This window comes from Callorhinus ursinus, unplaced genomic scaffold, assembly GCF_003265705.2.
Source record: "Callorhinus ursinus isolate GAN/ISIS: 27379988/994484 unplaced genomic scaffold, GSC_fseal_2.0 scaffold5, whole genome shotgun sequence".
NCBI classification, from domain to species: Eukaryota; Metazoa; Chordata; class Mammalia; order Carnivora; family Otariidae; genus Callorhinus; species Callorhinus ursinus.
The window spans coordinates 73992382-74020054 of record NW_027397067.1 but is presented as its reverse complement, the minus strand read 5'-3'; the positions used below and the strand labels follow the sequence as shown (position 1 = coordinate 74020054).

Genomic DNA, 27673 nt, shown 5'->3' with positions numbered 1-27673 from the left:
GAGCAGGTGTGTCAGATGAACAAGTTCCGCGAGCCCAAAAGACCAAGATGAAAACCCCGGACCGTCCAAACCCTGTCTAAAACCTTACACAGCCACAGAAACCCCATCAACCGTAAATCTGGAAATAACACCTAGACCGAGAGCCTCCCCGTCACCAAACTGGCACTGTTGTGATGGGCTGTTGTCAGCTCTACGGAAACCTTTGAGCTCCTGGAGGCCACACAAGTCTCCCTATTCACTCACGGGAATGGTTAACAGTATCAACCCCTTTCTGGACAATTTTTAAGTGAACTGGCAAATTTCGCCATTGCAACAGTTGGGACGTAAGCTACAACGGAATCCATTTTTTCTGCAATGCACCGTGTCAGGGCCCCAAGAGAGAATCGGGATCTGTGGATTGGATACTCAAAAGACTTACATTGCTTGGGTTCTCCGGGCACGCTTCGAGTTCCAGGAATAGCCTGACCCTCGGCGTCTACGCAGTAGCACTCTGAGTTGAAGCACTGGACGGGTAGGAAATGCCCCTCGCTGCTACAAGAAGGGACAAACAGGCTGGCCCCAGCGGGCAGGCTGCCTGAGAGGCTTTGCATGAGAGCCCTTTGCTTCTCACACTCTGTGGGGCACCTGGGCCGTGAACCTCTAACCCTGGAGCCAGCAAGTTCTTTGCCCCGGGCATCCACACACCAGCACTCTCCAGCAAAGCACTGGACATCCTCGTAGTTTCCTTCTGCCGAGCACAGTGGGACGAAAAGGCTGCCGGGTGTCTGCTCACAGCCCTGGGAGCTGAGAACCATTTCCATCACGTCACCGAGATCCCTTGCTATGTCTTCTGGCACTGAAAGAGCCTGCTGCAAGAAAAGAAGGAATTCTGGAAGCTCCAGGAGAGATGAAAGGAATGTCAGGGCATTTTGGTTCTCTTGCAAGTTGATCTCAAAGCCAAAGCTGCCCACAATCAGCCTATTCATAGCAGCTCCCTTCTTAGAGGCTTCAGGGGGTTCTGTGGCAGGATTTGAATCGAATCCCAAGGAGAGGGGTTTGGCTAGATAGGTCCCTCCATTCTGGAAGCCTGGGAGACCAAACCGCTGGAAAAATTGACTGAAGTTAAATGTGCCTTTTGCGCCAAGGGCTCCAGACAAGTTGAACTGGCCAACATTCACCAAAAATTTCCCTCCAAAGAGGTTTTGCTGGAGGCGCTTCGGGTCGGTGGTAAACTGAAGGGCAAGACGAGCCAGCTCTCGGGAGGGAAAAATCGCTCCAATGGCTTCTCTGAGGAGAGTTTCTGAGGCAGAAAACTGTTTATCCTGCCCGTCTACCATTGGGTGGAGAATCCCAGAGTCCACAAAGAGCTCCTTGATCAAGGGTGTGCAGGAGGTGGCAAATCTGGCTACTCTCGGAGACACCTGCCTTCCCTCAGGAGCCAAGAACAAGCTGTTCTGGCTGAAGTAGCCTGAGGGCCCAAAGTGTAGTCTAGACAGGGCCTGCCTCCTCTCTGAGGTGCAGAATTGATCTTCAGCTGCATAAGACAGAGCAAACAGGAGAAATGGTTTTAACGTCAGCAAGTAATCCTGAGACCACCCCACAGATCCTTCTGGTAGTAAGATGTCAACAATTTCAATGAGGAACATCGACATTTTGTACCTCTATCTCCTCTATCCTATTATTTCTTTATTTTTCTTCCCCCCGCCCCCCGAGCAGCATCTGTGGCGGCCATTTGGGGAAGTGAGTGTTCCAGTTGACATGACTCCCTCTCCTACCTTTCACTGGAGGGTGACCCCCTTCTAAGGCAAGGCTCATGGGCACCGGCCCCCTTTCTGAAAACCTGATCACACACATGCACCAAATGTACTAGGCTGAACAGTGTCCTCCTTGTCTCCCCAGCCCAGGATTCCTATCCACCCAGAACTTCAGAACGTGACGTCACTTGGAAGTAGGGTCTTTGCAGATGTAATTAGTTGAAATAAGATCACACTGGATTCAGGTGAGCCCTAAGTCCAATGATGGATATCCTCCTAAGACCATGTGAAGACACAGACACTCAGGAAAAAGGGCCTTGTGAAGGTGGGGGGCAGAATGCAGCTACAAGCCAAAGAAGGCCAAGGGTTAAGGGCCACATGCACCCCAATGTTCATAGCACCAACGTCCGCAATAGCCAAACTGGGGAAAGAGCCGAGATGCCCTTCAGCAGATGAATGGATCAAGAAGATGTGGTCCATATATACAATGGAATATTACTCAGCCATCAGAAAGGCTGAATACCCAACTTTTACATCCACATGGATGGGACTGGAGGAGGTTGTGCTAAGTGAAATAAGTCAAGCAGAGAAAGTCAGTGATCATATGGTTTCACTTATTTGTGGAACATAAGGAATAGTCATGGAGGACATTAGAAGGAAGGGAAAAAAGAAGGAGGGGAAATTGGAGGGAGAGATGAACCATGAAAGACTATGGACTCCAAGAAACAAACTGACGGTTGTAGAGGGGAAGGGGGTGGGGGGATGGGTTAGCCCGGTGACGGGTATTAAGGAGGGCACGCATTGCATGGAGCACTGGGTGTTATACGCAAACAATGAATCGTGGATCACTACATCAAAAACTAATGATGTAATGTATGGTGACTAACATAACATAATAAAATTTAAAAAAGAAAATTAAAAAAAAAAAAAAGAAGGCCAAGGGTTGCTCCAGCCCCTGGAAACTGGACAGGCCAAGGATGGATTCTTCCCTAGAGCCTTCAGAGGGAGCTCAGCCCTGCTAACACCTTGATTGTAGATTCCTGGCCTCTGGACTGGGAGGGAATAAATTTCTGTTGTTTGAAGCCACCCAGTTTGTGGTAATCTATTACAGCAGCCCTAGGAAACTAATACACCAACAAATTCCCATTTGTTTTTAATGAAATGTTTTTTTTTCTTTCCCAGCATTCTCTTGTTGGAATTTTTCATGGACTTTAATGCTTCATTATATGCTCTTCATGTGGCTGACTAATCCCTCCTTGAGGGTAGGCTTGTCTAGGCTAACTAGTTTATAGTCTCTTGGAGGATAAGAGATACTTTAAATGCTATTATTATTTCCTATAATAAGAAATATTTTCCTATGGTGTAATATATAATATAGAATTATATTATAGGAAATACCTTATTCCCTATAATATAATATAACAATGCCCATGCAGCAAACACACTTAGCACATTTTTCTAGGTTTCTTGACCTTTCCTTGAAGTTATTAATTAAACAGTGATCAGCTCAGTCAACTTCATGCATGAATGGTCAGGTCATTCTATCTGAATATTCTAGGTTGACTGAACTCACATTAAGGAAAAAGACTTTAAATTCAAATTCCAAGCATCTCCATCACACAGGTAGAAGTAAGTAAGCTCCATGTTTCTCCATCAAATCATAAATCTTAGAGGTCCTTTTCAGCCAGCCAGCCACCCACCCCCACCTTTTTTAAAATAATTCTTTCCCTTCAGTTCACACGGATGCCAAAAAGGAAGTCAGCCAATTTCCCTCTGTAACCAGGCAACAGAAAGAACTGGAACATGCCGTCAGAGAGAGAAAACAGACTGGCAACATCCGAACCCCTAACACATCCCTCAACCAGGCCATGGCTGCCTTGAATGGAAGGTATTACAGGAAGGTATGGGAGAAATAAAGTTCACCGCTCTGCTTATTCTGTTTCCAAATTAAGGGCATATCCCTTCCGTTCATTTGTTATGTAGTGTTACCAAGGCAAAAACATTCAGATATTGCTTCCATGTGGCATTCGTTTGCATGGAAATAGGACAGATACGCCAGAGAAGAGAAAGTAAAAATATACGATCCCTGCATTTGATAGCATTCTGGTTTTAATTTGGAAAACCATAGTTCTCCATTTCCACCTGGAAACTGGAGGACACAATATTCTCTAGGTTTTAGGAGAACGACAGTGTAGTCATAGATACCTTCAAGGCAGAGCTTCAACATGTTCCCCTTCTGCATTCTCACAGTTGGCAGATAGAATACTACCAAACACCACGCAGAACACTCACAATGTGAAGCTGGAGACATCAATGACTTCACAGGAATTGTTGAATGAACATGAGCACTGATCTCTTTCGAGGCTATAAAAAGACCAGCCTACCTCCTTCACTGTTTGCCATCTTGCAGAACCCATCCAGCTCCTGGGTTCCTCCCTTGCCCTCACCCCTAACCTCCTTCAGGATCTTACTGGTGAGATGGAATAGAGTCTTACTGGAGCGTCCTGCGACATTTCTCATGTCCACACCCCTCTCCCCAGCCCGTCGCTTCTACTTTTGTATCGGTCCCTGTGCTGGGTTGAATAGTGTCTCCTCAAAATTCACATTCTTCCTGGAACCTCAGAATGGGACCTTATTTGGAAATAGGGTTATTGTCGATGTAGGTAGTGAAGACAAGCTCATACCAGAGTCGAGTGGGCTCTTAATTTTATATTACCAGTGTCACTACGAGAAGAGAGGAAGAACCACAGGTCAGACACGGAGGCAACACAGCCAGCTGATGACGAAGCGGAGTTTGAGGCCACGTTGCCACAAACCAAGGAATGCCAGAGATTGTCGACAACTATCAGAAGCCAGGAAAATGGCAAGGAAGGAGTCTCCCCGGAAGCCTTCAGAGGGAGCATGGTCCTGCTGACATTTTGACTCTGGACTTCTAGGCTCCGGAACTGGGGGAATATATTTCTGTTGTTCTAAGTCCCTGAATTTGTGGTCATTTGTTACAGCTGCCCAGGGAAGTAATATAGTCCTCTCCTCATTCTTGAAAACGTTGCAATGACCTTCACCCTGGCCCCAGGGCCTGCGGTCTAATCCTGCTTTCAGCCCCCACTTCAAGGTGCCTGGGTGGTCTTTCTTACACACAAAACCAGCATGGAACTCTCCAGGTTAAAACCCCTCAACGTCTTCACCTGACTTCCGGGATGAAGTGCCCACGCCTTTGCTTTGGTTGGAAAGACCTCACTGTCTCATCTCTCACTTTAACCCCTGGGCTTAAAGTGCATTGTTCATACTCCAACAATTTGTTTCTCTGCCCTTCTTGCAGATTCATTGTCCAGTAGCTTATCCATGCCTATTATTTATGTCCTCATAATTTGATTCTCCCGCTCTGTAGTCAGAGAACACCTCTCCTTATTTTCCTCCTTCAGGAAATGTCTTTACTTAAGAAGACTCTAATCAAGCGTCACCTCTTCCGTGAAGCCTTCCTGAACGTCTCCTCTTCATACACTCTGCAAAATGGAATTGACCCTACCCTCTTTGCCCTGCTTTAGTGACCGGTACACACTTCTCTCATGGCACAAGTGAACATAATTCTCTTTTTTTTCTTCTGAGATCACTGAGAAAGCAACTATGTCTGACATAGGAGGAGAAAGATGTTGGAAGTTAATGACAATAAATGGGTTTTCCATCATGCTGGGCTCGAAGGGCCTCTGGGGTACACTCAGGAGGCAGTGGAACGAATGGGTTCTGGAGTGGTTGGTCTGGAGAAGCAGTGAAAGTCATATAACTTGATGAGAACAAAAGAGAAGGCCCCGGAGAGGCAACCCACCACAAGATGGCCGTTGGCCTTGCAGCCGAGTTCCATGGATCTCCTTCCCTTGGGCGTCCACACACCAGCATGGCCCTCCCCTCTGGCACTGCACTGCCTCGTAGCCCCCATTGCGGTGGCAGCTCGGAATGTAGGGGTGACCAAAGTTGCTCGCTGTGAACCGCTCCACTTCACATTTTGTAGGGCCTAGGAGAGATGCGGGCAGGGAGAGCACAGCGTGTAAACAAGGCTGTGTTGACAGCAATGCATTCTCCTTGCTTTGACAGTGTTTTAAACCCTTGCACCCACTTCGGGAGAGGGTTCCTCCAAGCGGAGACATGCACATGTGTCACCCACCCGGTACTTACATCGGAATCGGCCAGAGATGACCAGCTGAACCGCGAGGAACCGTCTCTGCAATATCCGGTACAGGGTGGTTTCGGCAAAGGTGGAAGCAAGGTCCAGGCCAGCAAAAATGGTGTCATAAATTTCATCAAGTAACAGTTCCAAACCTGGGTGAGGACAGAAGCGTTTCAAGGGCCAGGGGCATTCAGAAAGGACGTCCTGACCTGGCCGATCAGACAGACATTAGGGGGGCCAGCACCTATGCGGGCATCACTATGCATCAGGTCTGATCAAGATTTTAATGGTTTCGGGGACACCTGGGCGGCTCAGTTGGTTGAGCGTCAGACTCTTGGTTTCAGCTCAGGTCATGATCTCAGGATCGTGAGCTCGAGCCCCATATCGGGCTCTGGGCTGGAGATTCTCTCTTCCTCTCTCTCTCTACCTCCTTCCCCCAGTGGATAAATAAAATCTTAAAAAAAAAAAAAAAAAAGATATAATGGTTTCCAAAGCCAGGGCTGCTCTGTGCAGTTGTGCAGGTTGTACACAGCACAAAGGAGCACTGCTTTCGAGAATGAGAGCAGATTAAAACGCATCCTGTGTTCCACTCTCCAGGCTCAGAGCTGCATCTGCCCAGGGTGGAGTGCCTCCTTCCAGTGCGCACAAAGTCTCCAAATTTTGGAGCTTGGTGCTGTGTTCAAAGCACTGCAGATGAACATTTGCAAACTGTGGTGTCTTCAATACCCTGGGCAGCCTAGCAGGGGGGAGCAGGCAGACACTGCTTTTTCTGCTTGGCAGGCAATGATACTCAGGCTTTTGGGTTTGGGGGATGCCTCTCTCACCCCCTCCATTTGTCTGAGGTGCGCTTACCTGTCTCAGCCAGCTCCCGCCCTTGACTGTCCACACAGTGACAATACCCAGACACCTCGGGGAACTTGCTCCGGAAGGCACTGAAGGTCACGAATGCATCTGGAAACCTAAGACAGAATGAGATTTATGGTCACTGTTTCCTAAAGCACAAGTCTTCACAAGCTCTTCTCTGTGGAAATAAATAAATGTGGTTTCATCTCATCTGGGGAGAAGGAATGTCTGTTTTGTTGGGTTTTTTTTAAAATCTCATGCCATTTGTTCCATGTTTCTTTCAGTAAATATATTTCTTTTCGAAGCTGGTTTTACCTGGCCAGAGCCAGGCTGGACAAGTGAAAATGAAGCTGTGCTCAGCTGTCACCTACTAATTAGTCATCTCCCTCCCTTGTGGCATTTCACCAGTTTGTACCCATGCATGTGCCTCATAGGATCAGGCAGGAAATAGGTGACGAACCTCACATTACTGGAGTATAACTTTACTAGACTATAACCCGAGGGACGAAAGTCCAAGTTTGCTTGACAAACATATGGTACATTGTAGATGATCTCATTTGGGGAGATCAAATGACTCCAGAGCCCTTTACAGCTTTTCCAGAGCTTGAAAAGAAGCCAGATTCCACCATAGGAAATTCTTAAGGACACTTCCCAGTTCCATAGTTGAAAACACATGAAATCAATATGACACCACTAAAAGGGCTATGCGTCCCTTTCTACAAGTGCGGGGAAAGTGTGCCCAAGCCACGGTCGACCTGGCAACTGCCATCAGGAGCTAATCGGCTGGGTTCCCGATCCTGGAAGTAAGATGAAGCTAGGTGATATAAAACCATACAGAAGAGTTCTTCCCGTGTGCAATGATTTAGCAACCAGAAAGGAATTTTTCATCTTTATGCAACATTGAGAGATTTTTTTATGCCCTACAGGCCTAGCACAAGAGAACCAAGCATAATGTGTCGGTTAGCACAAGCAACAGCTGTTTTGTCCAAAGAGACCCACTGCTGCGTCAAAACAACCTTAATGTCCGATGATAGGAAAATTAAGAAGTAAATGATGGTAAATTTCCTAAATGGATATATGCATAGCATTATATCAAAAGGGTAGAATACAACACGGTCTGTCTATACACTGCAATTACCACCATATAAGTGAACCAGTATTGGAAGGCAACAGATAACACAGGAGTTGCTCAGAGCCTGAACAGGGGGTGCAACAAGTATTAGCTAATTTGCATGAAAATGAATATGCAACAAAAAGCCTACAAAAGCACTACAGGATTATGGATTTTTTTTCCATATTGTTGGTCTTTTATTACGTACCTGTGAGTTAAATAAAAAGGAGTGCTAGAGTAAGCGAGTACGCATAACAGAAACTAAAAACTCACTTTGCCCAGTTGCCAGGGATAGGAGTGTATATAATAAAAATTCATGAATTGAAACCTGGGATAAGTCAATTCTACAAGCGCTAATAATAGTGTAATAATCACTTCCATTTATTGAGCACTATCTTGTAAAAGACAATCCGCTAAATGTTTAATATACATTGACTTGTTCAATGCACTTAACACTCCTAAAAGGCAAGTGGTATTTTTTTGTACCCATTTTAGAGGTGAAGAAGGTAAGGTGTGTTGGCCAGCATCCTGAAACAGCAGTGGGAGATAGAGTTTAAACCCAGGTCTTACCGCCCACGTGCTGCCTACATCTGCCAGTGGTGTTGTTCAATGTATGTTGGCTGCGCCTTGTTCCTGTCTCACATTCTGTCTCACTCTGTTTTGTTCGGACACTCTCCTCTGCCTCCCTTTTCCCGATATCTAATATGTGTGGAAGACACGTGTGCGAGAGAACACATGGATGGGGCACCTGGCTGGCCCGAGGCTCTGGAACCCATCCCAGCATGAGGCACAGGAAGTTTCGATCACTCTAGACCCATGTTCTGCCAATTCGACCCAAAGGCCCACTTCAGGGTCATGTCCCAGGACCAGTGCAAGCAGCATGACTTTGGGGCCATCTTCATCCCACCACTTTAGAGTCAGGCTCCTCCTCTCTGCCTTTACGGTCTCATGAGCTACCCAGTACCTGGGACTCTGTGTTTTTAGCAAGGACCTCATTCCTGATATGAAAAGAGCTCAGGTCTGGAGCCAGACATGTCAGAGCTCCGGCCCTGGCCTAGCCCCATGGGGTCACTGTTGATCATTACTACTCCCGAAAATAATAACAGGGGGGCATGTTCTGGACAACCAGACACTGCACCAAGAACCCTCTAATATCACTGAATGCTCACAACAACCCTTCCAAAGCCGCACTTCACAGATGAGAACCCTGAAATTCTGAGTGGTGAGCTGACTGGTCCAAGATCACCCAGCCCGGACCCAGGGAGTGGTGTCCCGAGTCCATCGCACCTGGTCTCTCATCAGCAGCAGCTGGTGGGATGGGGGCTGCCTCGGAAACAGAGCACCCCACCATTAACAGGAAGTTCAAACTCTGAATCTTCCTCGATTTCCTTTGTTCCCCAAGTCCACTTTGATACAATCTGGTTTTGGTGGCCGATTTCTGAAACGGTATCACCACTCTGAATTCTGGAATCTTCCTCCAGCCTAGCCATGGGCACTAGGATGGTTTAGTCGTGGCTTCTCCATTATCATTGGTGCTCTCCTGTCTGCCAGGATGGGAGGGCCTCTGTCATGCGTACAACTTCCTGCTTACCAGACCCCCACCCTTCCCGGCCACCCCAACAAAAGTCCAACTACTGAAACTGAACCCAAGAGGAAAGGGGGGAAAGGCTCCATCCTAATACTTGGGCCAGCTAGGTTTGGAACCTGGTGTACAGTCAAAGAATGCTCCCAGAGCAGGTGAGTCAGGAGTGGGATTCTGAAGCTAAGAACAAGGATTTGGCAAGGAGAGAATGGAGAACGTGTCTAGAAGGATCATTAGCACGTCTCCAACTTCAAAACAGGGGCAGAGGACAACAGTGTGGGCAGAAGGAAAAACTGAGAGGCTGGGGGAGGCACAGGTCTGGTGGAGAATGTCAGGACGCAAGCATCTCTACCACGAACACACTGTTCCTGAAAGCTCCACGCCCACTCTCCTTCCAGGCACGGGTCTTAGGAAACGGACCATTTTGTTAGCAGCAGGATACGGTCGAGCCCTGTAGGACCCTATGGCATATGGCATCATCCCTTTCATGAGGATCAGAGGAACAAAGACTTCTCCATCTTCAATAGAAGAAAAAATTGCGTTTTTCTGAAAAACAGGTTTACTTTTATCTGATGGAAACCAAATAACTGAGAGTGTTTGCTCCTCCTCTGGTTATAAGGTGCTGAGAGACAAATATGCAGCCCCTTATATTTGTGAAAAGAAAACTTTATAGAATGAGTGGTACGTAGCAACTTTTGTCTTGTTTTATTCTTATTTTCTACCCTTATTTTGCCTCCCCTATGATCTCCTCTATTTCCCATTTCTATCCCATTCAGGGCATGTCAGAAGAAAGGAGGAAGAGAAAATCAGCACAAAACCTTAAAAATAAAAAATGATGTATTTCATCTAGTGGAAAAGGATGTGTCCCTTCTGTTAAATTAAAGCAAAACCTCAGGAGGATCGTAAGAAAGTTCTCAAGAAAGAAAATCAGAGTGCAATTTTAGTATATGTGCTGCCGAAGCGAGCACAGAAAATCAGAGTGCAAGGGGAAAGAATGGCAGTCCTGAGTTGATGCTCAGACTGTGGCCAGCCCAGAGTTAGAGAAATCACAACTCAGGTTCAGTAGAATACAAACTGTCAGGCCCTGCCAGGCACCTGGTCCTGGTCGCATGCAGAACAGCATCCATGCCCTGGGCTCAGGTAGCAGACCCCACTACTCAGTCAGATTCTCCACTCCACCCAGAGACAGTCCCTCCAGAAGTCTAACCATCAACTAATAAATTAGCAATTTAGGTGCCCAGAAGAGCGCTCCTTCAAGTAGGAGGAACTGTCATGGATGTTTCCTTTGAAGGTAACCGATGTCAGTCTTCAAAGATTGCTCCACATGTTCTGTAATGATGTCCCCTTGCCACACATTAGGATGTCTGATCCTTCTCACTGGATTATCTGATTTGCATGGGTGGCCAAGGATCTCAAGTAAGACTGGTTTCTAAGAAAGTTTGAGTTTGCCTTAGTCACTAAGGACAAGAGCTGATAAACCAGTTAACTGAGTTTTAGCATGGACCACAAAGACTTGGCAATGGCATCAGCTCTTCAAACCTTGACCTCCAATCTGTTTAGCCAGAATGCGTGTCTCTATTAGTGGCTGGGTGAAGGCAGTAGGGAAGGTGCGGTAGAGCTGGAAGAACCAGCAAAGCTTACTCCACACCACAACATGGTTTTCAAAGTCACCAGCCAAACAGGTGTCGTTAGCCATGGCCTTCAGAAGGCAAAAAGGACCTGCTTCAAATGGCAAACGCCATGGCCACGTTCAAGTGCAAATCATCACCAAGCCCATGACAAACCCACAGCAGGTTGGCAAATGAGCTCGCCATAGATTTCCGGCCTCCCCTCCAGGCCCCATGCAAATAAGTCAGCTGCTTCATGCTCTCCACTTGAATGTCCCAAAGAAAGCCTCTCAGATTCAGTATTCCAAAATCAAACATGCAATTTTCCTTTTCAAAACTCATCCTGTACCATGCACCTAGAAACCAGACGTGGGCTTGACTCTTCCTCTCCCTCACCCTCCACCTTCACCAGTTGCTGTGGATTCCACCTCAGCAATGTTTCTCTAGCCCTCCCGTCCCCACACAGCGCTCTCCATCATGTGCTCTCGGTCCATGCCAACATGGTCTCTCACCTGGACCTGAGCCTGCAGACCCCACAGAGCTGCCTCCCTGCACCCCCTCTGCGCTTCCCCAGCCAGGCCATGCTTTCCTAAATTCAAAGTATACCCAATCTTCCCCCATAGGCTCAAAATTCTTGATGCAATCTCGGGGACATACCAATACTAAAAATTACCCCTTGCTTATCTGAAATTCAAATGTAACTGGCCATCCAGTATTTTGTCTGCCACCTTAGGGACGAAATCTAGACTCTCCCCCATGCCCTGTGGAACAGCGGAGCCTGGCACTGCCCAGGTCGGCTTATCAAGAAACCCCTGAATATGGCTGGGCTTCCAGTAACCAACCACCCAACCCTTCCCATGACCTTCCTAAATCGGAATTCCCCCAGAGACATGCTTGCTTACAAAAAGGAAAGGATCCCATTTCAGGAGTAAATTTTTGTTGTTGTTGTTTGTCTATCTTAAACAATGGATGCTTAGTCTGGAACTTTTGCATTTAACTTGACTGCCCTCTCATGGAAGGAGCTGTGAACTGTGCCTCAAGCTGGTACCCGCAAAGAAGTTCTTGAATGCACTGGTGATAAGCATAGACTGCAGGCCTACTGTGCACAAGGCTCTGTGCTGGGTGCTGCAGGGAAAGACACTTGAATCAAGGTTCTGTGGGATAGTAAGCGGAGCCAGGCAGTTCTAGCAGCCACTGACTCTGCTTCCCAGGGTGAGTGCCTTAGCCTCTGTGTTTCAGATTCCTCATCTGTCTGCTAGAGAACATAATTATTTTTGTAAGGATTAAAGTAGGCAGAAGGTTGTCAAATTGCCTGTATAGAGTAAGCACCCAGTTGAACTTGAACTGAGCACACACTGGTTTGCATCAATGAATATCAGTAATTTGGGCTTTGGGGAAATTCTTAGGTGCACACAGGCAGGCTATTGTCTAAGCCTGGGAGGGAAAAAAAAAAAAAAAAAAACAAAAACCTAATTTATATTTGTTGCAGCTGGGTGATACAGGAGGCATTCCTACGGATGCATAATAATTTGCATTTGTCTTAGTGGTTTCATAGATGAGGCCTCATTAAATCCTCACCAGGACCTAGTGCACAGGGAGTTGTCCCTATGCCCCCACCCCAAATTCCAGATGGGGACCCTGGGGTACCGGGACACAGAGAGGGTAAATGAACAGGTCACATTGCCAAGCAGTGGCAGAGTTAGAATGAGGATCACAGGGGCAAATGCTAGGGGGCCAGGCAGGTAACACGGACGGAAGGAGCAGGCAACAGGACCGAGAGGGACCCGGAGCGCTGGAGCGCTGGACCGTGTCTGATCAGTCCAAAAAAGAACAGTTCAAGGCCAGCTTCTTGGGGCCATGGGGGAATTCAGGAATTCAGAATTTTGTGTATTAAGTTAAACATAAGAAATTGCTGATGTTCAGCTACTTTTACCTATGCAAACAGAAATTTCATGGAGTTAACTTGAAATGCTCCAGTTTTTAAAATAATATACAGCTCAAATAAGACTTGTCTATGGGACAGCTCCGGTGGCCAGGCTGTGAGCCTGCGACCCCTCCCGGCACAGCCCATGGGAATCGTCTCTCTTGGAGAAGGAAAGAAACGGGTGACCTTGGAAGCCAGCCACACAGAGGCTCAGGTTTTCCAAGAGAATTCCCATCAGCATTCACAGACTAATACTCTTACTGATGTCACTCAGGGCGATTCAATCATGTCTGAAGTCTGTGCTGGCCCTTTACATTGACCAAGTGGCCATCTTAAATAACCAGAAGCAATCTGATTATTGGGGCCAAGATCTATCATGCATGTCCCTTTGTACATTTGTTACTCAAATCTTTACGCTTATTTATAGGTGCCTACATGCAAGCAATTTACAAAAATGCATAAATGTGATCATGCCCATGCTTGCAAGAACGCCATCTTTTCTCCTTCTCTGCTGACTCCCTCCTCCCTACCCCTGTTTCTCCACAGCAGCTTGACCCTGCTGATGGCCAAGACGGTGGTATACCACCCAGTGTACACTGATTCATACCATCCCCTGTGTTCACCTAATCCTGTCCCGACACAAGCAGAATCGTATCACCCTCTATGCATGTAAAAGGGTGTGTGCTTATTTGTTTTGTAAAAAGTAAATCATACAAGTGCCTTGTATCTTGTATCATATTATCATAATATATGCTGCAGCACCCTCTCCAAATCAACTGGTAGAGTTCCAAAGCATTCTGTTTAACGGCTACATAAATATTTAGGGTTGTGGCCCATTTATCCAGCCATCCACCTTGAGTCTCTCAGTCACTTTGTTCTCCGTTTTCGGCTACAGTGAGAAACAATGCAGTAGACATCCCAATACATACGTCTTCGCTCTCTGGTCTTTTTATTTCCGTGGGCTGCCTGGCCCAGGGCGGGGGGGTGAGGGGGGTTGGGTTCACCTATTTTTAATTCGAATGGCTGTTGCCAGCTTTCTTGTTTTGTTAAAAATACTGTTGTTCCTTCAGATGTCCAGCAGCTTATGAGAGTGAGGCCTCTCTCAACCTCCACCAGCCTGTGCCCCTGAAACCCCAAAGGCCCCAGCCCCGGCGTGAGCATGAGCTTTGGCAGGGGATAGGAAGAGATGGCCCAGGATTGGGCATACCCCCAGAAGCCGGCTCCCTTACCTGTTGTAGCTCTGAACCAGGTCAAAAATCATCATGTCTGTGGTGTTGACAAACTTGCACTGGACAGGCATGAACCCGCCATCTGGAGAGCACTGTGGTGGTGACTTGTCTCCCACCCCGTGGAGGAGACGGCGGTTTCTTATCTCACAGCTCCTGGGACCTAAACATTTCCGAGGAAAAAATGTCAGAGCTTAGGTACAAGTAGGTGCCTACGCTTCTGCAGTCCGGATGCAGACGTTCATCCTACACACGTGACCCAGACCCACACGGAGACAGTGTCCTACGCGGGGGACTTGCCAACGCTCGCTGCCCTCCATGCTTATGTTTCTAACAACCAGCCAGCAAATCCTGATTGTCCACCACGTGGCAATGTTAGCAGCGATAAAACCTTCCTAAACTGCCGTCAGTTTCTGTACTGAGGGCCAGGCCCCCTGCCTTTGGTCAGGGAGACCTGACGAGGTCTCGGTTCCGTGTGGAAAGCTGCGCACACCGGGGAACGTGTGGGCTGCCGGCGATCCAGAGACTTACACTGAGTCGGCCTCCCCGGCTGGCGCGTCCCGTACACCTCCATCCCTTCTGCGTCCACACACCAGCACTGCTCCCGCCCCAGGTCACACTGCACGGGCGCGTAATCCCCCGAATCCTGACACTGGGGGAGGTAGGCTGCGGTCGTGCCGTTCATGTAGCCGCTCAGCAAGATCTGCTGCTTCTGTATCTGGCAGAATGACGGACCTACAGGTGCAAGGAGCAGGGTCAGACGGTGCTCCAGGAAGAGCATCAGGCTCCCTCCCTGGAGACAGGGATGTGTCCTTCCCACCCCAGGCAGAGGGAGCGACGGGCCCACGACCCATGGATCCTCAGAGCAGGCAGAAAGCTCAGGGCCAGCGCTCCAACTGTCCAGCTTTATCCCAGGATTGCTCCCAGAGCATCCTGGTGCACCAGGTCAGGCAAGGGCGGCCTCCACTCTGGCCCATCGGTCCACCGGACCCCCCATAGCCCGGGCACTGCAGAGTGGAGGCTGGGCACTGACAGAGCTTGTCCGATCGCATTCCCGCACCCCTGCCCACACCCTCGTTGTGGAACCCTCTCTGCACCACTCTGGGCCTCCCTCCTTATCTATAGGGTCGAAACACAACCACCCTCCTTGATGCATGAGATTAGTGACCTTGACAATCACTGCCCCTGCTGAATACCTACTGTGTGCCGGGGTTTGATATGTGAGCAGATCCTACATTCCTATAACAGACGAGGGACCACAGCTCAGTGAGGGCATGGGACCAGGCCGGAGTCATTCAGCCGGAGCGTGCTGGGAGCCAGCCTGCTCCCCAGGCTCCCCAGGCTGGCCACGAACAACCCCGTGCCCCAAACAGGGCTTTTCTCCTCAAAGGAGATCTTTGGTTTCAGGCTCAAATCACCATTTAAAGATGACCAACTTCCACTGACCTTGGTTTTAGGCTTAGCTCTGACATGCTTTACAGGGGGGCTGTGTTTCTTTGACTACTCATGATAATAAGTATTTTAACAGGGAAATTTTCACCTAAGTCTCAGATTTTAGAAACACCTGAGGCGAGAAAACACTAGGTGTGTCCGTAGCCTAATTCTGCTCCCAGAGGCCTTGGATGTCTGGCCCCGTGGCTTCCTCGGCGCCAGGCAGGTAGCCCAAAAGCGGGCCAGCTCGGCACCTGTTTGCTGAACAAATGACTTGATGGACCCACTGAATGTTCACCGCAGTCCTGCAGGAAGTAGGGCTTCGTGTGCGGGACTGTTATCCCAACTGGAAGAGGAACGCCCAGCAGCCCAGAGGGAGGCCTGCTGGGTCACAGGGACCCTCCTTCCCCCAGACACCCCCCTCTTGCACTCACAGGCCACGGGCCGAGCAGGCTGCCTGCTGCCTGGCACCTCCCGGCCGTCTGCATCCACGCACCAGCAGGCGCCCCCATCATTCTGACACTGGATTGTCCTGCAGGCGGGAGAGACACACCACACGGACGGCGTTACTGGGGCCCCGAGCCGCACCCCAGCTTAGTTTTCCTCTTCCTTTTGGGTCTTCCAAGTTTTGTTTCAATTAGGGAGACGTGGAGCGGAGAGGGGTGGGCGACGTAGCACCAAAGCTGGCCTTTTCCCGTCTCGCTCACCCCTGCGACATCTCAGCCATTCATCCTCTGGGCATCCCACCTACAAAGTCTGTGGCAAACACCCGCCCTGCTGTGTGGCTGCCACACGCCTACAGCAGGGGGGAAAGGCAGTGCCCTTGTGGCCCAGGGGCTGGCGAAACATCGGTGAGGTCTGGGCGATGGGAGAGCAGAGCCGTGGGCGTGGGTTACACAGGGAGGTCACATTCATGGGTTGCCCGGGGCAAGTGGTGAGTGCAATGGGGCCTGCAGGATGATCAGAGGTCCTACTAGGGGCAGAAGGAAGTCAACAGCGCTCAGGGTGAAGAGAAAAGCACAGGCAGGCCTCCTGAGGAGGACCAGAGGGGTTGGAACTGCAAGTGATGGGGCACAGCAACATGAATAAGGGCCACGAAGGGGAGCCGCCCCCCACCTCCTGTGCCACTTCTGACTCCCAGACGCCCAAGCAGGGGCCAGACCACAGGGTCTCTGCACTCTTGGGAGTGTGTAAGGTGCTGCTGCGGGCATTAAGAGCACATAGAAAATGAAGGTAGGCGGCGATATTTCACAGGGGTTTCCCAGAACGAAGTCCATGGACAGGGTTCCCCCGGTCAGGCCCACACAAACGATTCCTGTGCCGGAATGTTCTGCCAGGGAGTTGTTTAGATTCTTGCTCCATTCTATAGGGAGAGTCCAGGATGCACATTCACGTTAGGGCAGCCAAAGCCCCCTTCCAGAGAGGAGCTCACGGCAGGACACAGAAGCTCCTGGCCCAGATCGCTGGGCTCAGCAAGGCTTGGAGGTAGGGCCGCAGGCCTGAGTCCAGGCAGCTTGGGCATCCCCTGACCTCTGACTTCTCAGGAGCACCCACCGAGGACAGGAGGCACCAACGCATCAATCCCCCCACACCTTTCATTAAAGCAATTTATGCTGCAAGTTTTGGCTGGAGAAGAAGGGAAGTCCTTGGTCCCGCCTGGGACGAAGCAGGGACCGGGGCTCTCTGGGTCAGATTATCCAGTGTCCATCAGCCTAAGGAACAGACCTGGGAGGCAGGCACCCCCCAAGTGACAGTGGCCATATGTCCTGGATGCGGGCAGGGGAGAGTGAGGGCACCGCGCAGGGTCGAGGGGATGGGATAAGCTTTAAGGTCTCTTAGGGCCCCGGGAGTCCACGGGGCTCAGGAAGCCTTACTGGTAGCTGCCGTCTTCTGCGCACTGAGGAACGTGGTCTGCTCCCTTCAGAAAGGCCTCCTCCCTTTGCAGCTCACAAGGACGCAGGGGCTGGGCGTCCACCTGGTATTCTGGGGAAAAGGAAGCAGCTCATCAGGGAAGAGGGTGGATGGGATTCCGGTAGCAAGGAGGGGCTCCCCAAAGCTCAGATGCTCTCCTGGGTTGTATTTCTGGAATCATCAACAATCACCTTCTAACTTGTAATTTGACAGTTATTCACACGTTTCTAAGTGTGTCCTTGGCTCTTTTAACCCCCAGCCTCTCCTGGGAAGGGAGGTCTGCATTTTACCCTTGTGTCACTAAGATGGTGACAGGAACCTGCTCAAGGTCACATAGTTGGCAAGGGCAGGATTCAAACTCAAACCTCAAGCCCCGCGTTCCCCTGAGCCTCGGTGGAGTTAGGTCTGAAAACCAGAAAGAAGGTGTTCTTGGGTTTATCAAGCCACCCCTGTGGGCAGGACACCTTCTTGGCCCAGGTCAGGAATGCAAACGAATTAGTAACTCCCACGTGTCTTCTCCACTGAGAAAGCATGTGACACGCAGGAGCTTACTCCGTTGGGAGGGAGGTGTCACTGGCTTACTTTTCCAACAAGAAAACTGAAGCTTAGACTTCTCCAAAGTCACCCAGCAAGTGGCCGAGCCACTGCTGGAACTCACGTCTATTTCACTGAACAGGTGGATTTGTCTTTTTCACTACCTGCGGGCTACTTCTCAAATGCCTCACAGGGATGGCCTCGGCCTAAGATCACTAAGGGAATAAAAAAAAATGCCAGTGCCAAAATTCACTAAAAGGGTGGGGTGAGCCAGAATTGAATTAGGAAGGTCTGATTTCCCATCTGCTCTCCACCAATCCCTGGTTCTGTGACCTCAAGGAAATTCAGTCCACCTTTCTGAACCTCTGTCTCTTCATCTGAAATCCCTCCTTGGGACATTGTGAGGACTGAATGAGAGCCCAAATGTCCCGAGGCACTGGGGCCGAACCTGGCCGACTTTGGAGCTGCGGCCTGAGAGCTCCCTCCAGACCCTCTCCTCCATGGCCTTGGGCTCATAACTCACCGAAGATGTTGGCCGACACCGAGCAGGCTGAGCCCAGCAGACTGAAGACCCAAAAGGCCAGGGCCATTTTCATGGGCCCTTCTGGGGATGAAGGGGTGGAAGCCACTGCCCACCCCCGGCTCTGGCCAGGGAGGCTTTATAGCGCTGCCCCATACCACCCACCCCGCCCGCGGGCACTCAGCGGAGCCGAGCCTGCCCTGTTTTCTCTGCTGGTCACAAGGGGTCCTCCACCTGCGTCTGCTCCCTCTGAGGACACTTGTGTGGCCAGTGGGGGACAAGACTCTTCTTGAGGCTCTGTGGAGCAGAACAGGGCGGGACTGGCTTTGAAATTCATCTTTAAAGCGAAGGCCAAAGCTCTACAGCGATGGGGGCAACGGGCTCACCCCTCCCCCCCCGACCCCGGGGGGAAAGAGCATTTCTTCCTCCCTCCTTCCCCCTCACGTCCTTCTTCCTTCCTTTCTCCCTTCCTCGCTTCCTCTCTCCTTCTTCTCACCCCCTTTCTGCACTTCCTTCCTTCCATCAATATTTTCTAGAGCCCCCCCCACCAACAGACACTATTCTAGGCAATGAGAATATGGCAGGGAACAGGCAAAGTCATTAGTATAGAATGTAAAAATTTTAGTGAGGGAAGCCAAAAACACACACACATTCCTGTTCATACTTATTCTCCTCTCCCCTCTGTCCCAGGACTTCCGATTCCCCAACCCGGAGGCAGCAGGAACTGTACCTTCCACGCAGAGACTATAAAGCAGGATGTTTTCTCTTAGTAAAGCCAGGCTCCTTCCTTTACTCCTCTCCCTGCGTGACCATGGAGAACCCACCTCATCCTCTTGAGCACCTGCCTCCTTCTCTAAAAAACAGAAGGAATAGGAGAATAATAATGTGTACCTACTTGCTAGGGTTGCTGTAAGGGACTAAATGGGACATTGAAGAGTCTGTGCTCAAGCTAGCAGTTAATATTACTGATTCTGTCATTTTGCAAATGACACGGTGCCAGGGAGTGACAGATCCGCAGAACACCCCGCAGGGTGAGGGGCTGGTGACAGGTGTGGGCAGGGGTGCTGGGCTGGCGGGGAAGACCCTGCTGAGCATGTGGGAGGGAGGGTTGGCAAGAGTCTGGAGGGATGCTACCCCAGGGCGGGGGGGGGGGGGGCAGGATAGGCTGGGGATGGAGCACAGTTTGCACCCACACCAAAGATGAAGGACCCTAACTGCAGAACAGTGGGCTGTTCTACCCAGGAGAGATGCCAGGAGCATTACCAGTGTTAACGCCGGTGAAGTGCTTAAAACAGCCCCCGCTTGTCACTCCCCAACATTGGTTACCTTCATCATTATTATGCTCATGATACAAAGTACAGGAAGTAAAACTCAACAGTTATTTTAACTGGCAGGGAGTGGGATTAACAATGGGTGAGAAATTCTGTTCTGTACATCCTTCCTGGGGAATCACACGTGCTCTAGGCTCTAATATCCCTAACTCCAACTGTAGCTCTAGCTTAGCCCCAGCCCCAGGCCAAGCCCCAACCCCAACCCCAGGCCCAGCCCCAGGCCCAGCCCTAGCCCCAGCCCCAACCCCAGCACCAGCTCCAGCCCCAGCCCCAAGCCCAGCCCCAAGCCCAGCACCAGCTCCAGCCCAGGCCAAGTACCAGCTCCAGCCCTGGCCCCAGTACCAGCCCCGGACCCAAGCCCAGCACCAGCCCCAGCACCGGGCCCAGCCCCAAGCCCAGCACCACCTCCAGTCCCTGGCCAAGTACTAATTCTAGCCCCAGTACCAGCCCCAGCCCCAAGCCCAGCACTAGCTCTAGTCCCAACACCAGGCCCAGTACCAGCTCCATCCCCAGGCCCAGCCCCAGCCCCAGCCCCAGCAACAGGTCCAGGCCCAGCCCCAGGCCCAGCCCCAGCTCCAGCTCCAGCCCCAGCCCCAGCACCAGCACCAGCGCCAGCACCAGCGCCAGGTCCAGCCCCAGGCGCAGCTCCACCTCTAGCCCCAGCCCCAGCCCCAGCACCAGGCCCAGCCCCACCCAGCCCCAGCTCCAGCACCAGAACCAGCACCAGCCCCAGCCCCAGCTCCAGCACCAGGTCCAACCCCAGCTCCAGCCCCAGCACCAGCACCAGCCCCAGGCCCAGCCCCAGCACCAGCCCCAGCCCCAGCCCCAGCCCCAGCTCCAGCACCAGGTCCAACCCCAGCTCCAGCCCCAGCCCCAGCACCAGCCCCAGGCCCAGCCCCAGCACCAGCCACCAGCCCCAGGCCCAGCCCCAGCACCAGCACCAGCACCAGCCCCAGCACCAGCACCAGCACCAGCTCCAGCCGAGCTCCAGCACCAGCGCCAGCCCCAGGCTCAGCCCCAGCCCCAGCAGCAGCCCCAGCCCCAGCCCTAGCCCCAGCCCCAGGTCCAGCCCCAGCACCAGCACCAGGCCCAGCCCCAGCTCCAGCTCCAGCTCCAGCCCCAGCCCCAGCCCCAGCCCCAGCTCCAGCCCCAGCCCCAGCCCCAGCTCCAGCCGCAGCCCCAGCTCCAGCCCCAGCTCCAGCCCCAGCACCAGGTCCAGCCCCAGCCCCAGCACCAGGTCCAGCCCCAGCCCCACCACCAGGACCAGCCCTAGCCCCAGAACCAGCACCAGCACCAGCACTACCACCACCACCACCAGTACCAGCTCCATTCCCAGGCCCAGGCCCAGCCCAGCTCCTGCTCCAGCCCCACCCCTAGCACCAGCCAGAATTGGTGGTTAAACTTCAAGTCCACTCTGCCCTGGTCTGCTCCACAGACATTTCAAATTCAACATGTTCCCAAACAAGCTCCTCGACACTTCTTCCAACACTGTACCTCACCATGCCTTGCTATCTCTTTAATGGCAAAGCTGAATGACATCCTAACCTCTCCACTCACCTCTCAGCAGCCTCCAAATCCTACCAGCAAGCCCTCATTCCCATGCTTTGGGCCTGATCCTCCTCACTGCCTCGACCTCCTTGGGCACCCAGCTCTGGACTAGCCACTAGCCAGGCCCCCCACCCTGGTCCTCACCAGACTGTTCTCCAGCTGCAGGGGTGGAGGATGGACAGTCACTGAACAGGTATTCTGAGGTCAAGACCATGGGTGGCTCCTGAAGACCACCTAGCCCTGGGGTTCGAGGGCGTGGGAGGGGATTACTAATAACGGGACTTAGATTTCAGGCAAAGATGATGTGAGAAGGTGTGTAGATATTTACTGGAAAAGGAGACATGACAGGAAGAACTCCCCCACCCAACCCCCCTGACACAGGCCAAGTGACACCCTTCACTAGGGGGAACCAGCAGCCCCTCTTCCGTTCCAAGACCCCCAGGGGATGGCTGAACCTGCAGATAGCACCAAACCCTCTATGTACAGTGTTTCCCCCTATACTTACACACACCTATGATAAAGTTTAGTTTCCGAATTAGGCCTAGGAAGAGATTAACAACTAACAATAAAACAGAACAGTCGCAGCAATAGCCTGTAATAAAAATGTGGGAATGTGGTCTGTCTCTCAAAATATCTAACCATGCTGTGCTCACCCTGCTCGTGAGGATGTGGGTGACAAATGCCGATGGGATGGGACGGAGTGAGGGGGTGACGTAGCACTGTGACGCACTGTGACCCAGTGTGAGGCTGCTACTGCCCATCTGACACTGGTCAGGAGGAGGGTCGTGTCTTCTGGAAGCATGGCTGACCTGCCCACCGGAACTGAAGCCCGAGAGTGAAGGCTGGATGAGGGGCCAGCGCGAAGCCCAGCACCGGGCCATGCTGAGTCACTGCTGCTGGCCCAGCCACTGCCCCGCTCCACTGGGTCTGGTACAACCCCGGGGGCTGCAGGGGTGCCCACGGGGAGCACAGGAGAGCTGCTTCTCTCCAGCGGGTAGCAGAGCGCGGAGCTGGGGCCGGCGCCAAGCTCTTCGCCCTTCTCATCGTGACTCAGCTGCCCCCACTGTGCCGGCTGCGAGCTGGGGGACTCGCAGGGACACGCAGGCCTCTGTGGTGACACCCGCTCAGCTCCTCTCCAACCCACCCGCGCCTGGCTCACAACTGGGATGCTCAGGCAGACCCCAAATGTGACCTCAGAACCCTCCTTGCAGCTCCTCGCTCCCCTGATACTAGAGTGCCCCAAGATGTGGGGAATGGAGAGTAACCCGAATAAAGAGGAGGAAAAGGCTGGAAAGCCAGCATCCTCTCCAGCTGGAGCCCAAGACCTGACTTTGACTGCCTACCTGCTTGTCCCCACCGACCTCTGTCCGACATTTTTCTTAAGCTCTTCTTTCCAGTTTATCTGTCATCTAAGACAGAAGACCCCAAGATAGGAACAGAAACAACTCCTGGAGCAGTAAGGACTGCGCAGACCATCCAGGCCAGTTTGAGCTCAACCCCCCACTCACGCCTGCGCAGGAGGGCCCTGGAGTGACCCTGCAGTGACCCATAGTTACCACTACCTCATTATAATGCTAAAATCCCCGCCCGTGGAGGAGCAGGAGCCTCATTAACATAACATGCAATGTATGGGCAGGCATGCTTCCTTAAGGCGCATGCACGACCTTATGCCCGCCCCACATACAATGAGGAGGCTTCCCTAGCTAAATAATCACCCTAACCCTAAATAAAAGGAACCCATTCCCCCTTGCTGGGGAAGTCACATCTTTGGAGGTTATTCCCGGTGATCTCCTTATTTGCTGGAAATAGTTTCCTCTGTGTGACAACTCTACCTGGTGTCCTCTTTAACTGTAACTCACACCAAGGAGCAAACTCACATTAGTTTAGTTACAACGTCAGATGTCCCTGTTTCTGACATCCATCAGCTGCCGCCCACCACAGAGACTTACTTCCCAGCCGCCTCTCCCCTAAGCCAGCCTGCTGCCATGTTGCTGGGTACCATGCTACTGCCTAGGACAGCTTCTCCCCGCCTCCCCCATACCCAGTGACTCAGAGTCACAGCCCTCCTGCTGGGTTGCAGAGAAACACCAGAATTCCTGAAAAACATTTTCACAGTAATTGCTCTATTCCAGCAAGCCTCGCAGAAAAGAAAAAAAAAAAAAACCCATCTCTAGCTCCATCCAAGCTAGCAAGGGCCAGCTGGGGACCCTAGAATTCGGTCTTGGCCAAACTGTGAGGAGGCTCCCCATGCCCCCTGCCAGGATGGGGACAGAATGCTCATGTGGGGAGTGGGAGTTTCACCCTGGCTGGGCAGTAATGAACCCCCTCCCTCTGTGGAGTCAGTGGTTCTTTTTTTTTTTTTTAATTTTTTATTGTTATGTTAATCACCATATATTACATCATTTGTTTTGGTGTAGTGTTCCATGATTCATTGTTTGTGGGGTCAGTGGTTCTGCACTTATGCTTCTGGTCCTGTCTTCTCACATGGGTCTAGATTCTCTGTAAGCATCCCATACAGGGGCCCATTCAAGCGATGCTTCTCCCTCACTCTTACTATGAGGTTTCCATTTGTGGCTCTAAGATGGAACTTGTCAATAGTCCCGTGATTCTAGTCCTGTCTCTCTTTGGAGAAATCCAACAAGAGCGCCAAGATCTGAGTACAGCCCGGTCCAAGCTTTTCAAGTCTGTTGCAATTGGGTAACAGTTAAGATCCTTCGCTTTCTCTAGTGCCTCTTTTCAAAGCAACGGCCTCTCTCATGGGGCTCCTCTTCCTGCCTCATCAGCCTGCTCTGGCCTTCAAGTTCCATGGTCTGTTTGAAATCAGGCCAGTCCACCTTCTAAGAGCTCAGCCTTTCACCCACACCATATTCTCTTGTTCTCCTATCTTCTAAAGTTTGTTTTCAATCCCCCAATGCTCCTGTGCTGATTTTATCAAAGCATACTTTTCTAATGACTGCATTTCCTCCTTGATTTCCTGGGCAAGCCTGACTCCTAGAGACAGTATTTCAAGGATGGAACTCTAAACTGCCTGTGGGTTTGTAATAATTTCACTGAATTCTTTTCTCAAACTACAAAGATAGCACATTATAATTATCTTCTCACATTCTTTTCTCTTCCACTTTTTAAAATTTATAGTAGGCCTTACAATTTTAGATTTACAGAAAAACTGAGCACAGAAAGTTCCCATATGCCTTCCTTCACACAGGTTCCCCCGTTACTAACATCTTGCATTAGTGTGGTGCATTTGTCACAATTATTGGAGCAATATTTATACATTAACTAAGTCCACAGTTTGCATTAAGTTTCATTCTTTGTGTCTTAACTTTTTTTTTTTACTTACTTTGAAATAATTTTTTAACTTATCCAGAGCTTGAAATAGTGGTACAGTTCCCTTTAATCGATTTCACTGAATGTTAACATCTTACACAATCATATTGCAATTACCAAACCAAGAAACGCTCATTGATATACTATTAACTACAGACTTCGATGAATTTCACCAGCTTTTCACTAACGTCCTTTTATTGTTCCAGGGTCCAACCCAGGATCTTACATTCCATGTACCTATAAAGGCTTCTTAGTCTCCTCCTCAGAAAATATTAAGGAATATACAAAAATTCGAGGACTAATAAGTGAGTTTAACAATGTCATGAAGATACTAAAAAATCAATTGTGCTTATAATCTAGTAATTAAAGATCTGAAAATGAAATTGAAAAAAACAATTCCATTTACCATATTAAGAATTAAATATTTAGAAGTGAATCCAACAAATAGTATAAAATCTAAACACTGAAAACTATAAAACATTGCTGAGTAAACAGTACAGAAATCCTGAACTGAAGCAGAAATAACACCATGCTCTTGGATCAAAAGACTCAAGTGTTAAGACGGTAATTGATCTGTAAATTCAGTGCAATTCCTGTCAAAATCCCAGCATGTTTTTAAAAATTAAAAAAATAATAATAAATAAAAATCCTGAATTCATAAGAGCAGAGAGCAGAATGGTGGCTGCCAGGGGCTGGGGGAAATGGTGAGATGTTCAAAGGGTACACATTGTAGGTAGAAGTTCTGACAATTTAAAGTGTACTGACTGTAATTAACATACTGCATTACATACTTGAAAGTTTAGAGAATAGATCTTAAATGTTACCACCACACACAAAAAAATGATAATTATGTGAGGGGATGAAGGCATGAACTAACCTTATTGTGGCAGTCATACGTGTATCAAACTAACATGTACATCTTATATGTGTTATCAATCAATAATGTCTCCACAAACTTGGGGGGGAAAAGCCCCCCAAAAATTAAAAATTAAAAAATAGTTGAAAATCTGATCCTAAAATTTTTATCAAGAATCAACAAACCCAGGATTGTCAAGAATAGTTAAGAAAGAACATAGAGGAATTATACTGCCTGATTCCAAACCTTACTATAAAGTTGTAATAATCAAGACCGTGTGGCGTTGCTTAAAGATAGACAGATCAATGGGAAGAGAATACAGAGTACAGGTATAAATCTACATGATTACGGTCAATTGATTTTGACAAAGGCACCTAGGTAATTCAAGAGAAAATAATATTTTCAACAAATGGTGCTGGAGCAGTCAGATACCTACCTGCAAATTAAAACGAGATAGCGCTGTACACCTATTAGAACAGCTAAAATACCAAACACTAGCAAGACCAAATGCTGACAAAGATAGGGAGCAACAAGCTCTCATCCATTCAACTGCCCATAACTTTTTAGGTCTCTTTCTGGATTCTCTATTCTGTACCATCAATCTATATATCTCTCTTTGCCATCTCTACACCGTCTTAATGACTGTAGCTTTATAATAAGCCCCCTAAACAGAAATTGTCCTTTGTTCTTTTTCAAAATTGCTTAGGCTATTCTAGGTCCTTTGCATTTCCCTATGAATTCTAAATTCTAGAATCAGCTTGCTAATTGCTGTCTCAAAAAGTCTGTGGGGATTTTACTTGGAATTGCATTATACCTACTGGTCAGTTCTGGGAAAACTAACACTTAACAATATTGCATCTCCCAATCCATGATCTTGGTGTATTTTTCTATTTGTTTATCTCATCTTTATTCTAGGCATTGTTTTGTACTTTTCTGTGTACAGGTTCTGCACATATTTTTTCAGATTTACCCTTGAGTATTCATTTTTGATGCTGCTGAAAATGGTATTTAAAAAAATCCCATTTCCAATAGTTTGTTGCTAATATGTAGAAATACTAGTTCTAGTAGCATTTTGGTAGAATCCTTAGACTATTTCATATACATGGTTCTTGGAAATGTTTCTTTCTTCCTTTCCAAGTAGTAAGCCTTTTATTTTTCTTCCTTTGTTGCTCAGTGACAAATTATTGCACTAGCAGGACCTCCAGAACAATGTTGGATAGAAGTGGTGATAGTGGACGTTCTGGCCTTCTTCCTTATCTTAGGGAAGAAAGTATTCATTTATCATTACTTTAAGGGTAAGTTTCTTGGTCATTGCCTTTTATATTAATGCAATTTCCTGTCCATTCCTTTTCTGAGTTTTTAATCATGAATTCTGAAACATAAAATGCTTTTTCTTATTGAAATGAACATATTTTTATTTTGATGACATACATTTTTTAGTATTAAACCAAATCTGTATTCCTGTCGAACACTCAACTTGATCTTGATACATTATCCTTACAATGGATCACCGGATTCACGTTGCTACTATTTTGTTGAGGACTTCTGTGTCTATTCAAGAGGACCATGTATTGGTAATTTCCTTTTCTTGTGGTGTCTTTTCCTGGTCTGGCATGAGGTCAAGGTTGGGTCTCCAAAAGTTAAGTGTTCCTTTCTCCTCTATTTTTTGTCAGTGTTGTGCAACATTGAGATTTCTTCCTTAAATGTTTCATAGAATTCACATTCAGGCCTGGAGTCTTGACGGAACATTTTTAATTACAAATTCAATTTGTTTAATTTATTTTTGAGTCACTTTCACTTTCAGTAATGTGTCTTTTGAGGAATTCTTCATGTAAGCTGTCAAATTTTATTGGCATATAATTTTTCATAATATCTTTAAAAATTGTTTGTTGGACACATGGTAATGTTCCCTCTTCCATTCTAATTTTTCATCAGTCTATGTAGGAGTTAACCAATTTTATTGGTTTGCTCAAAGAATCATTTTGGTTTATATGGTTTCCCTATTGCTTGCGCATTTAGTAGGTCAT

General features: G+C 49.1%; 1 protein-coding gene across 1 annotated transcript in view; it reads right to left on the bottom strand.

The window, feature by feature from the left end:
* Positions 1-20422, bottom strand: part of TG (thyroglobulin) — a 256066-nt gene extending 235644 nt beyond the window's left edge. The window contains exons 1-10 of the mRNA XM_025870539.1: positions 20269-20422; positions 19315-19437; positions 17494-17602; positions 16054-16151; positions 14720-14923; positions 14192-14351; positions 6748-6854; positions 5904-6047; positions 5557-5742; positions 419-1513 (exon numbers count right to left, since the gene is read on the bottom strand). Coding sequence (XP_025726324.1) covers positions 419-1513; positions 5557-5742; positions 5904-6047; positions 6748-6854; positions 14192-14351; positions 14720-14923; positions 16054-16151; positions 17494-17602; positions 19315-19437; positions 20269-20422 — 2380 coding nt within the window. The remainder of the gene's footprint in view (positions 1-418; positions 1514-5556; positions 5743-5903; positions 6048-6747; positions 6855-14191; positions 14352-14719; positions 14924-16053; positions 16152-17493; positions 17603-19314; positions 19438-20268) is intronic.
* Between the last annotated feature and the right edge of the window lie 7251 nt (positions 20423-27673).